We start from the raw sequence: 15093 nt of genomic DNA, 5'->3' as shown, positions 1-15093 counted from the left end.
CATTTACCTACTTTGAAAGTAGTTCTAGTAAGTCTTGAGAGGGGCAGCTAGGTGGCGCAGTGGATAGAGCACTGGCCCTGGAGTCAGGAGTACCTGAGTTCAAATCCAGCCTCAGACTCTTAATAATTACCTAGCTATGTGGCCTTGGGCAAACCACTTAACCTTATTTGCCTTGAAAAAACCTAAAAAGAAAGTCTTGAGAGGAAGAAACAAAAGCTAATTTTTTCAAAGAAAAATTTTAGAGGATCTGTGGCCCTACCATGTTCCCTCTTCTGCCTCCCACTGGCACAGGTCATCTCAGGTTGATCTTTGGTTATATGCATTTGGGATTTTCTTGGCAGAGATGCAGACATGATTTGCCATTTCCTTTTCCAGCTCATGTGCCAGATGAGGAACCTGAGGCAAATTAGGTTAAATGGCTTGGCCAGGGTTGCACAGCTTGTGTCCGAGGCTGGATTTGAACTCGGAAAGATGAGTCTTCCTGACTATAGGCCCAACACTTTATCCACTGCCCTACCTAGTTACCCCTATAAATGTTACTGACTTATTATTATGGCTGTTTGAATTCTTATTTATGTATTTTTTATTTATTATTATTTGTCCTATCCAGACAGTTATCAGAGGAAAATGCTAACCTTCAGGAGTATGTGGAAAAAGAAACAAAGGAGAAGAAAAGGTTAAGTAGAACCAATGAGGAGCTGCTTTGGAAACTCCAAACTGGGGATCCTACCAGTCCAATCAAACTCTCCCCAACGTCTCCCATTTACCGCTCTTCCTCTGGGCCTCCATCGCCAGCCAAGATGAGCACGGCTCCAAGATGACAGTGCCCATACAGCCCCCAAAGTCTTCGGATGTCCCCCCCCAGCTTCTTGGCTTCCCTGAGGGTTTTTATCCTAAGAGAGTATTAATGAGAGTAGGTGATCCTTGAGGTCTGCTGCTGCCTGCATGCTTGGTAGTGGCATTCCTGTGTCCTAGATGGCGTGCTCTTCTTATTCCAGTGTAAGAAGTTTTTTGGTCTTGGCCCTCTAATGTCCTCAAAAAGTGTAATAACCTCTGTAATCTGGCGTGCAATTGTTTTTTACTATAGTTAGAGCCAAAAGACAGAGAGCTCTGATGACTGATTGTCTCCTAAGGTGAACTTTCACTGCAATATTTCAGGTTAGTTAAAACAGTTTGATTTGGAATAAACCCTTGTGTATATACCACACCAACACGTGTGGGGAATCTCTAGATGTGAATACAGATATCCTTGCAGCTCTTCTGAATTGCATTTTTTTTATAACGCTAGGTGCTGATATATTTTAAAGATAGTCAGCAGTTTTCTAACTTGTGCCTAAGAATTAATAACTAAATTAGATGCATTTCTGTCTAGCCTCCCAGGAATATTTCTACCCAAAATAGAAAAAGGAAAAAAAAAAGAATAAGAAGAAGCGCCTTCAGCCAACCACCAAGTGGTAACCCTATTTAACATGAACACCAGCGATTTGTGATACGGGAACTGCCTTCACAACAATCAGCTTCTTATTCCACTTGTTATGAGGTCACTATTATTCCATTTGCAGATTTTAATTATTATTATCCTTGCTGTGAATTGCTGAGGGACAGCAGCAAGAAACCCTGAGGGCTTGCGGCTGTTTCTCCCATGTTTTCCATGACAATGACTCATATGTATTCTTAAAACCACAAGTCTTTGCTTTGTTCCTAAATGATATTTTGGAAGCAATCGGCAAGCTAGGACATGTTCAGAGAAATGCAGTGGTCCTTCAAGAATGAAGATGAGAAAGACCGCGGCAGGGACCAAGACATTTTTGGTTTCCCATCTCAAAAAGGTTCTTCAAGAATTGACATTTCCCTTAGAAGATGCACAGGCTGACCCCCAAGCCTTTTGATCTGATTTGTTCTGGTTTCCCACAACCCTCTGGAGAGATACTTGAAAAATGGATGAACTCCACAATACTACTTTAGGTCCCCCCATGCCGGAGGCCACTGTCTGAACTGGCCCCCATCTGGACCACTGGGCAAGGGGATGTCAGCAACTTCCTGAGAACTGGCCAGCCCAGATGGATCAAGTGCTAAGCCTTGACAGTGGTCATTGCTCGTGTTGGCCGGCAGGTTCTCCCAGAGGGAGCCACAAAGTCAACAACCAGAGATAATCCTTCATTCTCTGTGGTTTGTCCAAGGGGGCCAGGTTAGGCCACCTGCCTGCCCTGAGACGGTAGAATAGAATGTCAAAGGTGTTCTGTAATATTGTGGCAGATTAGGAGCATGGCTTACAAAAGGAAAAAAAAATTAGTTTTGAAAGATGTGATGATGATGGTGGTGGTGGTAATGATGATGCTGTTATTTTGTGTTCCTGGTAAGGGTCCTATGTGTCCCCCTGCCCCAAGAGTCTTCTCCCTATGCCAAGCCCTGAGCAGGCTTGCAGCAAAAACAGCAGTACCCAAAGCAGACAGGGTCAGAGAAAAAGAAAGCCTAGAAAAGGCATAGGGAGAACTGTCGGGGTGCCTCACCCCAGGCCAAGCACACTCAGCGGGCACAGACGGCGGCAGCCATGTCTGGTACAGGTCTACAGAGGTGGCAACTTGGACCCTGCAACAGCCCGTTTTCATTAGACCTCCAGTTGTCTCTTGCCCACTCCAGAACATGAAAATTAGGTTAAGGTTTAAGAAACATTTATTTTTCTTTTTGTGGCTTTGCATGACGCTGTGATATTGAGTACGTCGGGCGTTCCTTTAGAGTAGATCATGCCATATTAACTAGGAGTTTTGAAACACATGATTAGATGTAATTTACTTAGCAAGTACAACCTGCAGGTTTGCGCACATTGCCAAGTGTAGTTCCTTCTTGCAGCAACTTCCACTTCACACTTGTTAAATTAGCAGCTCTCTGGGCAACATGTATGTTAATGTTATGTTAGGTTGCGTGATGATACAATGTGTTAGAACGTAAAGCGTGGTAGCCATGTTAGAACAAAATCCCTTACTGGACTGACTTTGGCCAGCTGAGTGAGCCAGAGGTGGCCCTGGCCTTGTCTGGGCCTTGCTGCCCCCTTTGGTCATGGTGCTTCCACTTGTCCCCTCACCTCTGCTGAAAGACAGGGAGCAGCAGCCGCTCCCCCTGCTCACCCATGGAGAACTTGGGCCTCCCCGAAAATGGAAGATGTTTTTCTCCTTCGCCCTATCTAGAATGCTGTATTTGTCGTCCTGTGCAAGGCAGCTTGATGAATCGAAGCACAGCTCTGGCTCATAATCTACCTACTTTCTCAGAAATAATCAAGAAAGCATCCTTCTCGTTCCCCTTCATCAACCAGGCCCGTTTCTGATGACCTCAGACCCTCTCAGTGGGCTCCAATCACCAAGGCTGGGTGCACAAGCCCAACCCCAACCCCAAGAAGCACGGGTGTTTCTGTCCTTGCACACCCATGTGCAGATATGGGCATACCCAGGGAATGTGGGCCAAATCCCACATTTACAATATTTCCCTGACGTTCCTAAAAGTACTCTAAGGGTCTTGAAGTGAATTGAAACTGTCCTGTGGGGATCTTAAGATAATAATAGCCCTTGAGATAAGTAGAGACCTTTCCCTTGACCTAGGTGTTAGAAAACGAATGGAGAAATAGTGGTTTAGAAATAAGGAAGGAGCTATTTTTGCATGGGAACTCTTGCTGTTTCTACCAACACACACCCCTAATTAGCCTTCTGAAATCTCCTTGCCTCTGCAATGTAAGATTTCTTAGTCTTCATTCCATCATGGTCATGGATTGCTCTATAGGCATCTTGCGATACTCTGAAGAGCAAGAGTGGTTCAGCTCAGCGAAGTCCTCAGTCGAAGAGAAACAGAGCATCAATAGGAAAGGAGCAAGGGGAGATTCAGGACAAATTTCTGTGGTGCTATGATTTCAATGCCATTTGTTTTCACATCAAACCTCATTGGAACCACCCCTTTCAGCATATGTCCCTTGATTCATTTAGAGTAGAATCCAGCCCTGGAGGAGGAAGGCTTCCTATCCACGGGCTTGCCCAGAACTGATTTTTTTTGACACCTGCCCCCTTTCTCTGGTAAAGACAGTGGATGGAGTGTTCAAAGTAACCAGTCAGCAAGACCCGTTCCCTGATAAGGGCCCAGTGATGGCCAAAGGACTCTCCACACTCTGCAACTACACTTTTAAGAGTCAAATGTCAGAATACTTCCCTCCAGGTAAAAAAGACAAGACACCTGCAAGGTGGCAATCTTAATTTCTCCTGAGATTCACTGTCAGCAACATCATCATCAAACCCTGAAGGCTCATTTATACCTCTACTTGCCTCCTAAGGTAGGGCTCCCTCTCCATAGCAACCAGATCCATCGGATTGACTCTCCCCCAAATTGTCTAGAGTCAAGAGTGCCAGAGATACACCTAAGTCTTCTAGTTATTTTGGAAGGATTCCGTTTTTGTTTTTGCAGAGGTATGAGATTACAGGAAAACCTATCTCCATAGGGCAGGTTTGATAATAGAGCAAAACAGGGCTTCAGAATTTATTAAATGCACCCATTGACCATTCTTCTGGTTTCCTATAGGCTTATCTGACCCTCTCATCTATTCAGACAAAAAGAATATACTCTTAGCAAGCATTAAAAAGTGGAATCCAGACTACAACGATTTTGGTTTGTATGGTCAACACTGGATTATACTCAGTGGTAAATGTTGCTTTTAGACATTTCCTTAATTACTTGCTCTAAAAACACATCTAAGACACTTTATTGATTAGCAGCCATGTTAATTATTTCTTCTTTAATGATTTCTGAACAAAGAGCCTCCTTGGGAACTCAATCATCACCTCAATGAGGGCTAAAAAAAAAAGTCATTAAGTTGGCACCATGAATTTGGTCAAAATTGTTAGGTTGGCCCCAAGGAGAGGGTCAGCCTCCAGATAGGAGAGAGTTACATAGGAATCAAAAATAATCTAGGCTGAGAACAGCTTCCCAGTTGCATCACATCTTTATGTTCTGTCATTTTAAATGGAATCAATTCTCAAAATGTTACATTATTGTTCTAAATGACATGTACCCAGACATTCCCAAGCCAAACTTAAAATGCTTTGGGAATCATCCCTGAGGTGATCCCAAGAGATTTTTTTCTTCCATAAAAAAATTTTATTCCACTAGCCAAAGGAGTTTGAGAAATGTAGATGACCCTCAAGTTTTTAAACCTAACCAGATTATTTCTGATCTGTAGCTTTTTCTTCCCTCCTCATGTCACATTAAATCTGAAAGGCTGTGGGAAAGAGCCAAGACCTAGGAGGTAAAACACAATTTACCCTATCTATCTTGAAGTATGACTTTTGTTCTACCCACTTACACCAGTTCTTGCTAACCTGCACTACTGGACTCAGGGATTTCCAGGGCTTCTTTGCAGCTTTGAAGGCTCCTGATATTTATTTGTGAAGCTCCAACCTACTCCTATCTTGTTTTCCTGATATATAGACTACATCCCATCTCATTAGCCTGGGAGTCATGCAAACAGAAAAGTCCATTATGTATATGCTTAATACTTTTCATTCATTTTAGGGAAATGTGTCTTGGCTGCCAGCCTAGATGGACTGGTCTTTGCTTAGCTCCTCCCATGTTCCCAGTACTTTTAGGAAGGGAAAATACAAACATCAATGGCTACCTATGGGGGGAAAATTCTTCCTTTATAAAATAAAGTTCTCTTTATAAAAATGTTTCAGCCCTGAGTCTATAGAATTAGAAATTGTCAATAATGAGGTGTGTGAAATGATTCACTGTAAATGTTCACATGGCATCCTTAAGCCTCCTTTGCCTGTGATTAGGAGCTTAGCCTGGTCAGGCCTTACTATTCAAAAATTAATAGGCAACATTGATGTTTTTCCTACATCCACGCCGTGCCCACTGAATGCTGCTAATGGAACATCATCAAACCCAGAGCCTACAAAGTTGAAAATGGCCTGGATCATGAAGGGGCTCATCAGAGCTCACACCATCCCCAAGAATGTCAAACCTTTGGAGACAACAGAGCTCAAAGTAACTTCAAATCTGACAGGCATAGCTAACATCCGGCTAACTTCTCAAATATTGTATCCACCACTATGGGTTGGGATTTTGTTGTTTAATTGGAACTTCCAGGAGCCCCCCCCCCCCCCCGCCCCAATTAGGCTGCTTCGAAGGAAAGGATCATAAACCCACTTAGGCCACTGGAGGGCACTCTTGTCTATATAGGATTGTAACCACATGCTTCCTCCACCCAAGTCTTTGGGGTCAGGTCCTCAATACTTAAGACTCCCATCTATCCCTTCCAGCCCACTCACCAACTTGAGCTAATCAAGCTACACACACAAACACCCTTTTTTTTTTGTCTTCATAGCCGAGTTTTAGGTTAAAAATAGTTCCTGCCTCACTAATGACTGACGATGTCATCAGGTGTATAGAAATGATCAGTTTCACTGGGGGGGGGGGGTGAAAATGAAAATCAGGTATGTGATGTCTGCACTGAATGCATTCGTGTCCTGTGGACACATTGCACATCCCTGCATAAAGGGTTGGGGTTTTTTTTTCCACACCATCTGAGTTACTCAGTCTGATTAATATATGGTTGACAAATTACAGTTTGTATCGAGTCCTGATGTACAGATAAGTGTAATATATTCCTGATAATAAACACATGCTCCGACGCCAATGGATGGAAGCATGCAAATGGCCAAGTTGCTGCTCTGTATTTTTTCCAATCTCTTTGGGAGTGCGCCCAGCAGATGTGTCTGTGTGTATGTCTGTGCTACAGGGGCAACTTAGAAAACACTACAATTTCCTGCTGGCAGGCGGTAGACCTTTGGGAGTAATTGGCTTAAATCACTACAACTTCTACTTTATAAATTAAATTATAGTCTAACTGACTGAATTCATCTCTTCTGTTAAATATTGCTTCCTTCTCAAGGGAGGATGGAATAAGAGAATTCCAATTCACCCAGACCCCAACCACACACAGGCTATATTGATAAATGTTTGGTTTTGTTTTCACTATGTACCAAAGAAAATTCTTAAAAATCGCTTTGCAGTTCATCACTTAAGAACCTTATGAAACATCTGATTTAACCCATCTGAGAAAAAAGTTAACACCAAGGTTCAGATATGGAGCATTAAGTCTTAGTCCATATGGTGAATATGTCATCTATAGGATATGGAAGACGGTCTTGCCCTCAAGGTACTTCTCTTCTAAATCCTTGGCTGGGGGAGAGAAGAAATGGTCTCGCAGGTATAATAGGAAATGGTGTGGATGTCTGAGTTCTCAGCAAGAGAAAGCTCTATTTCATCTGTTCCTAGGAGCTCTAAGGGCACAGTTGTTTGTCCTTTGTTCTGGAAGATGACTGTGACATCAAAGAGGTGACACCATGACAAGCATGAGCGGGGGGGGGGGGGCTAAATTGTGCTAAGTCACCAACCTCATTTATAAAATGGGTCCAGTGGCCAGATATATATCAGATTGATCAGATGGCCCTGGATGTAATGGAAGACCTTGGAAAGAGATCACAAGCAGTGTTGGAGCCCAGGGGAAAAAGTTGAAATCAGGTTCATTCTGCTTTGACTGAAACCATCAACATGAGCTACCAAGAGCGATCTCGGGAAATTCTGCATTTTCCAGTCATGCACGAGATGATATTTATTTTTATCTTTTTCCAAAGACGAGCAATTAGTATTAACAGTGTCTTATTACAAACTTACACTTGGGAAGTAATAGTTGAAAAGGTCAAACAAACTCCAAGGGACTGGGAAACCTAAGTGGAGCATGTTTCAAAACCAAACACAATAAAAATAGTTCTTTCAAGTTTTACAAATTAGGGGTGGCTAGGTGGCGCAGTGGATAGAGCACCAGCCCTGGAGTCAGGAGGACCTGAGTTCAAATCCGGCCTCAGACAATTAATAATGACTTAGCTGTGTGATCTTGGGTAAGTCATTTAACCCCATTGCCTTGGGGGGGAAAAAAACCTGAAGAATTTTTTTTGATAAATTTAGCATTAGTATTCATTTAGAGCTTTATTCTGAAAATGAACTTGGGAGACAGGTGCTATTAATATCCCCATTTTTTAACAGAAGAGGAAACTGAGGTGGAGTTATTTGACTAATATTACACTAGTGAGGTCAAATTTGTACTCAAGTCTGGCTCCAGGTCTGTCTACTGGGAACCTAGTCACCTCTAAGTATAATACAGAGAGAACTCCCCTGATAAATTCCAAGCTTTATAAACACTATTAGGTTTCTTAAGATCACAAACGACTGGAGACACAAGTGAAACAACAGCCATCATTTATTAGCATTGGGAAGCCATGTTTAATGTTGTGCCATAAGGAGAATTAGATTTTAAGGGAGAATAACAGGTAAGAAGAGGATTAGTTCTATGTAAAGTGTACTGTGAAAGGTCTGCCCCTGCAGGGGACCAGTTTTCACATTTTAATAGTGATGGCTACAATTAGCTTTAAAAAAAAAACCTAGACAAACTAAAAGCTGCTGAAACCAACTAGATTTACATTTAGTATTAGAATTAAAATCTCATCACAACTTTAAGAAGTCATTAGAAAAATAGGACATTGAACAAGCAAAAAAAATATATACATTATATATAATTAAAATTTGACAACTCTTTCATAGCTCCTATCAGTAAAAGGAAGCTTTACTGAAAAGACCACATCTGTTTACTATAGGTTTGATAATAAACCTATCCTCACTATCATCATCTTTTGTGCTCCTTAAAATCTTCAAGCTAAAAGGCACAACTTAGGCAGGAAACAATTTAACTTTAAATCTAGATTATTAATTTCTCATCTGGAAAAAAAAACAAGTCACAACTTAAAAGTCTCCATGTTGTCAAGGAAGCAAAATCAGATGAAGTCCAAATGCTTGTGACACTTGCCTTGCTTCCTGGTGGCTAAGCCAGGTGCTGATACCCTGAGGAAATTTTGGTTTGGACTTTTTAACCATGCAAGGTCTTTTATCATGTTGGTTTCCCAGACTGGCTGGTTTGGAAACTACCAGTTCCACAGAAAGCAAATCAAAGATGGAGGATTCAGGCTCCTGGGAAACGAGAGGTAGTGTCTTTTAGATATCCAAAGGCATGGCAGGAAAACTTTGAAGATAAAATGCCTTCTACTTTTTTTTTCTGATGTGATTGCCACTTACAGAGAAGTAACCAACCATCTCTCTCCAGAAGACAACTTGGTTGACCTTTTTTGCCTTAAAAGTCCAGTAGGCATTGTCTATGGTGATGAGATACAGAGGTGGTTTCTTGCACCGTTGGATCAATAAAGCATATGAAAAAAATTAAAAACAACTCAGGTAAAATGAACAATTCCTTTTCCCCATCAAGTGCCTTCTACCTAAATGCCCCTTTTCCCCATAGCAAACAAACAATTTTATTTATAATATATATTTATATTCCACTTTAGCAATTTTCTACATCACTTACATACATCAGTAATATACACAATCTATACACAAGTCACTTTATCTTCATAGGTGCTTAGGGAGATTGAAGGGCACATTGTGCCTGTTGCCCATAAATACTAACTACAACTCCTCCCACTTGCCCTAAAAAATGAGTCTCTCACAGTGCCTTTGGTGACAAGAGGTGGGCAGTTTTTTATAGATTGTGAATAATGATGCTTCAATGCAAAAAAAACAAAAAAGTGTTCAAGTGAGGAAGACTTACTCTCCCATGAATTAAGTTAACAGATCATCTTCCAGAGCGAATCTATTGCACACATTTAGCAACACCTATAAACCTAATCTGTCATTTTGGCATCAAATTCCAAGACCATATGGCCTTCTTTATCAGGATGAGTTTAATCTGTGCCCATCGATAAACCAATTCTTTTATTCTTTGCTTTGCTTCAAAGCATCATCAAATAATAAGAATTCAAAGATCATTCACAAAAATTCAAGACAACTGACAGTTAACACCAACTAATCAGCAGGTACTATACTAGCGACTAGGGAAACAAAGAAAAGAATGAAACATTCCCTGTCTTCAAGTATAGGCTCTATTACACACCCCACAGGATTGTAAAATATAGTCAGTATATGCTCACTGTTTTTCTGTCATTAAAGGGTAGAGGAATATAGTTGTTTTTTAATGATTTTAGATCTTCAGTGGAGTAAAACATGCGTGGGGTAGAGACTGGGGTGGGGAACAGGGAAGGAAGGAAACAGCTCTTACCAGTTTAAACGGGTCTTTCCAAAGTATGCAGTAGGGACTGAAGCACAATTATTGACTAACTACACAGATAAAAGCACGGATATTGTTCCCCAGAGAGATAGATCTCTCTACGATAGCAAAAGTCTAAATTAGAGGGAAAAGAATAACTAAGTAACACATAGGCTACTAAAATTCCTGTGTAAAGAGATTCAAGTTATTTTAAATTATTGTTTTCATGGTCTCTTCATCAAAGAAAAATATTTGGGGGGGGGGGAGAATGGGAAAGTGTGTGACAAAAAGATCTGGTCCTGGCCAAACCAAGCTAATGCTTCTCAGTTCCTCATTCCTTTATCCAGTGAAAAAAGCTGAAGCAGCTAGCTATACAAAATATTACCTAAAAAATGTACAGTGACAACACTAATCTATTTACATGATAAGTCTTCTAAATGGAAAAGGAAGATTAGTGTAATGAGGGTCAAAGTCCCTGCATATTTCTGACTAAGGCTTTAAGGCACAGGGAAGGAATAAAGAGTAATCCTATAGAACTTATTCTCCAAGAAAATTTAGAGGAGAAATAAAATATACTTTATCACTTTTTGAAATGTGGGGACAATGGGTAGTCATGAGAGAAAAGTGGATTGTCAATTTTAAATATAGACAGCAAGCAAAATTTCTGCCAAAAAGAGGAAGTAAATTTTCCATTCCAAACCTTTTCTTCTTACTGTTTCCATCATCTCATTACATTATAAGAAAAGGAAAACCTGGGGCAGCTAGATGGCACAGTGAATAGGGCACTGGCCTTGGAGTCGAGGAATGAGTTCAAACTTGACCTCAGATTTTGATATTCACTAGTATGACCTTGGGCTAGTCACTTAACCCCACTGCCTCCTCACCCTCCCCGCCCCGCCAAAAAAGGGAAACCTTTAACCAGTTCAAAAAGGACAAGATATTAAATACTCAACAAAAATAGTTAACATTTATCAAAATTATTTAAAGCATCAGCTCTACATAAATTTAATTCTCTATTTTGGAAATTAAGATTTCCCAAGTATATTCACAAAGTTTATCTCAATATAAACAGTGTAATGAGAGGGGGAAGAGAATTCCCCATTTATTTCATTTGTCTATGGAAAGTTAGGGCAGATCCATTATCCAGACAAGACAACCACCATAGGGGTTTGTTGACTTCCATATTTCTATAAACCAAAAACCAATGTATGAGGACCAAATCTCCACATTCTAAGGCTGCAGTATACAGCCAGTCATCTAACCTTATAAAATGGCTCCTAAAGGGAAATGGGGGGAAGGAAAGGAGGGAAAATATGATGAATTAAGTAGAGCCTCAGAGCCAGAAGAGAAGATTCAAGTCCTCTGACACATACTGGCTGAATCGATCCTAGGTAAATCACTTCTCCTGGAACTCTTGTCAAACTACTAAGTTACAGAGGAGTTAGTGACGTGTATTGGTGTCTTCACATGCCAATAAGATTATAGCTCTAGTTTGTATCTTAAGGGAAATATGATCAGATGAAAAAAATTTGAAACTAAGGGTAATAAAGGGTCCTATTTTTCATGTTGCCTAGCTATAGCATTAACCCATTAACAAAAATTAACTTTTTTTGGCCTCTGAGATAAATACACTGAGATAATTCAACATACAGTTATATCAAAGTTAATGAAGTGCTACTTGAGCAGCCTACATATTAAGCTGCTTATACCTAACAAAGAAGAAAGGAAAGATTTGTTCCAAATTGTGCAGAAGAAGCTCTAGAGAAGAACTACAACATACCCCTTGATGTATATTTCTTCCCTAAAGTTCTTTCCTAAATGTGAATCAAGTCTAGTTCTCACACTAAGTAGGAATACCAGTTGCGCAATTGTCAATTTGACCTTTGGAACCAACACTCTTACAACCCATAAGGTTGGCACATGGAAGAACAAACTGATTTCTCAAATCCAGACAACTTACTCTTAAAAAGCTCAAGTCACTTGGGTATATTAGATATACCATTCCCTACTCCCACCCCCACCCCCAAATCCAACAATGCAACTTTTGGGTCTTCTTTATGGGCAGACCCAGCTTGGTGGTACCACAGCAGCTAATAATTCATTATAGACCTAAGGGCCAAGTAAATAAAAAATGTGGTTCCAGAAGTAAATTACCAGTCTACTATGAGCATGGCCATGTTGGATTCTCACTCCCAACAAAATGATTCCTTGGATTTACATTTGAAACTGGATAATATTATAAATTAAAGATATAAAATTTCTTTGATCCAAAGTTTATCTTAATATCCTTAACAATCAGTACAGTCAACTGGGCCTACCAAAAAAATATTTAAAAGAAATTCAAGTGAATACATATCATCACCATCATCACCATTCCCCCCCATACCCAAAAAATGGTGAGCTATGTTAATTTGAAACTGGCACTTGGATTCCATCTGATGTCTCAAATAGCCTGGAGACATGCAACATGATTCAGGGTCAGGAAAGAGAATCCAGAAAAGCTCCTTACAAACTTCACTTCCTTTGCTTCATTCAGGGAGACATTATCAAAAGTCACTCAAGAACATTCATGGAGGAATGTTCAAATTTAATCCCAGATCCAATAATAATCTTCACTTTGACATGTTCCAACTAAGAACCTATCTGCTCCTCTGCCATTCAGGATACCACCTTAGTTCTGATATCACCAATGAGAACTGTGACTGATACGTTGTCCATCTGACAGAAGCATGAATGGGTATAGAAAAAAAGATAAGAGGGGCAACTAGGGACTGGACATGAGGTGATTCAGATCTTTCCTGAAAAAACAGAGGTGGAAAAAGGGAAGTGGCTCATGAGAAACATGCCCAAGTTTTTCTCCCCCGCCTCTTAAATTAATAGTTATTTTTTGATTGGAAGAACTGACCCCTTTCTGAGGGCAAAAAAATCCTTCTTTTGATGCAGTACACAGCTGATGGCCCAATACTTGGAACTACAAAATGGGCTACAGAACTTATGGAGATGAGGAATTTTCAAATTCAGATATGGAAACTGAGGAGAAAGGAGTTATTCATGAGGTAAAGACAAAAAAGAACCTCAATTCTGCCAATGGCACTGGTTGCCCAACTGTGGTGCAGGGGGAAAGAGGCTTTCCTTTGATCTGAAGCAAGGGGAAGGAAGAGATGGAAACAGCCAGAATCCTACTAATTTTGTCAAGGGAGACTGAAGACTAGATTCTTTGGAGTTTTGTCTCTAAGATAAAATGAGCTTCAAGGGGAGGTGACAACTCATGTAACTGTACCTTGTAGTTAGTATTGGGGGAAGGGCAGGTGGGAGGAAAAGGGCAGGGTGGCACACATATAAGTGTTTTCTCTTGTTTCTGAGTCATGGAAGCAAAAGCTATTTTTCTCTGAAGGGGATAGCTATCTCCACCACAGATCAGAGCTACATGGATCATTTGCAGTGGTCTGCACTGTTTTCTGGGGTTCTTGCCGTCCCAGCTGCCAAGGATGCCTCTTCGCTGTGCCATAGACCATAGCCAAAATAAATGAAGAAACCTGTTGGGGAGTAAGGAAGAAGAGGAAAAGGGGAAAGGAAACTCAGCATTAGTATACTGGAACCTGGAAGCTGTGTCCTAGCCAAAGATCCCAGCCAGGTACTACCCCTGTTCAATCAAGTTAACAAGGTCACACCCCCAAAAAAGACTTTTGTAGAGCAGTGAATTCAGGGTAATGCAGATGGTAAGTATTCCACTGGCCAAGGTCAACCAGGACTGGGTTGCTGGGTTTGGAAGAATAAACATTTCATTTTTAATCTTTGATATAAGGGAAGGCCAAGTGGAGAAGATATATTTGGAAAGGATTGTGTCACCAATAAAACTATAAGAGAAAAAAATCAATATTCAAATAGGGACTTGCAATGAGGGACATAAATAGGGACACAAAATGAGGACTTAACTTGGTTCAAATCAGATTCAAAGTAGCTGGAGACATCATTGTCATATGGTGTACACACACACCCACACACACACACACATATGTATGCGTGCATGGTATATGTAAGTATATATGCCGGAGACACAAAAGGACCTTCAAAGGTCAAATTGCTCCCACCCTCAAGGGGCTATTTTTCCTGGATGGCTGCCTGGATGGGTCTGTGTTGGTCCTAGAAGCAGGTTTCCCTCCATGAGGGCCCATGCTGCTGTTCTCCCTATACAGACTTAGTAGTTAGCTGCTTCACTTCAAAGGGGCTGCAGTTGTGTTTATGACAATTGACTTAAGGATAAAAAAGGCCCTCATAGGAAACATTTGGGTTAAAAGTTTAGGGTATAGGTTATGTTTAATCTTGTGATACTGAGCTAATGCTTTTACTTATGGGTTGGGGTGGACTACAAGTATTCAACTAAGCATCTTTTGGGCAGTAACAGAGGGGTGGTATGAATTGGATGATTTTATGTTAAGTTATAGTGTAGAAACTCCTTCTACCCTTGCAACCCAAAGTTAGAGAATCCCCTGGGATACTAAGTTAAGTGACTAAACTGTTTAAGGCTCACAAAGACAATGTTTTAGGAGGGACTTAAAATTCAGGTCCTTCAGGCTATAAAAAAAAAAACCAAACCATTCCACAGTAGTCAATAAAGTGAGCCTAGCTCATTCACTTGGGGAACTGGTAGTTATACCAATGTATAATGAAATAAGCTCTCCTGACTCTGCACTTTGAGAATCAGTGATGGTTGGGCCAGAATGAAAAGTAACAGAGAACAGGCTAAAATCAAGTTACAGGAAAGAGGTCCTACTCTAGCATTCATATTCTAGGTTATGGGGGAGAGGATGAACAAACTTACCTTGTGCTATAAGTACAACAAACAGAGAAACAGGTAAGGAATAGTTTGGTTTAGAAATTACCTGTTTTTCCAATCGATGTAG

The 15093-nt window shown here is 40.7% G+C and overlaps 2 protein-coding genes across 14 annotated transcripts in view; one reads left to right on the top strand and one right to left on the bottom strand.

The window, feature by feature from the left end:
* The window catches only part of MTUS2 (microtubule associated scaffold protein 2), a 675509-nt gene extending 668792 nt beyond the window's left edge, over nucleotides 1-6717 (top strand). For all 6 annotated transcript variants that reach the window (XM_074216122.1, XM_074216124.1, XM_074216121.1 and 3 more), the window contains one exon: nucleotides 611-6717. In XM_074216122.1, coding sequence (XP_074072223.1) covers nucleotides 611-821 — 211 coding nt within the window. In that variant the 3' untranslated portion in view covers nucleotides 822-6717. The remainder of the gene's footprint in view (nucleotides 1-610) is intronic.
* Nucleotides 6718-8278: 1561 nt separating this feature from the next.
* SLC7A1 (solute carrier family 7 member 1) overlaps nucleotides 8279-15093 on the bottom strand; it is a 68187-nt gene continuing 61372 nt past the window's right edge. For all 8 annotated transcript variants that reach the window (XM_074216135.1, XM_074216133.1, XM_074216130.1 and 5 more), the window contains one exon: nucleotides 8279-13725. In XM_074216135.1, coding sequence (XP_074072236.1) covers nucleotides 13622-13725 — 104 coding nt within the window. In that variant the 3' untranslated portion in view covers nucleotides 8279-13621. The remainder of the gene's footprint in view (nucleotides 13726-15093) is intronic.

This window comes from Macrotis lagotis, chromosome 1 (assembly GCF_037893015.1).
Source record: "Macrotis lagotis isolate mMagLag1 chromosome 1, bilby.v1.9.chrom.fasta, whole genome shotgun sequence".
In the NCBI taxonomy this organism is placed as follows: Eukaryota; Metazoa; Chordata; class Mammalia; order Peramelemorphia; family Peramelidae; genus Macrotis; species Macrotis lagotis.
The sequence above is the reverse complement of the archived record's forward strand: the minus strand, read 5'-3'. Positions and strand labels throughout refer to the sequence as shown.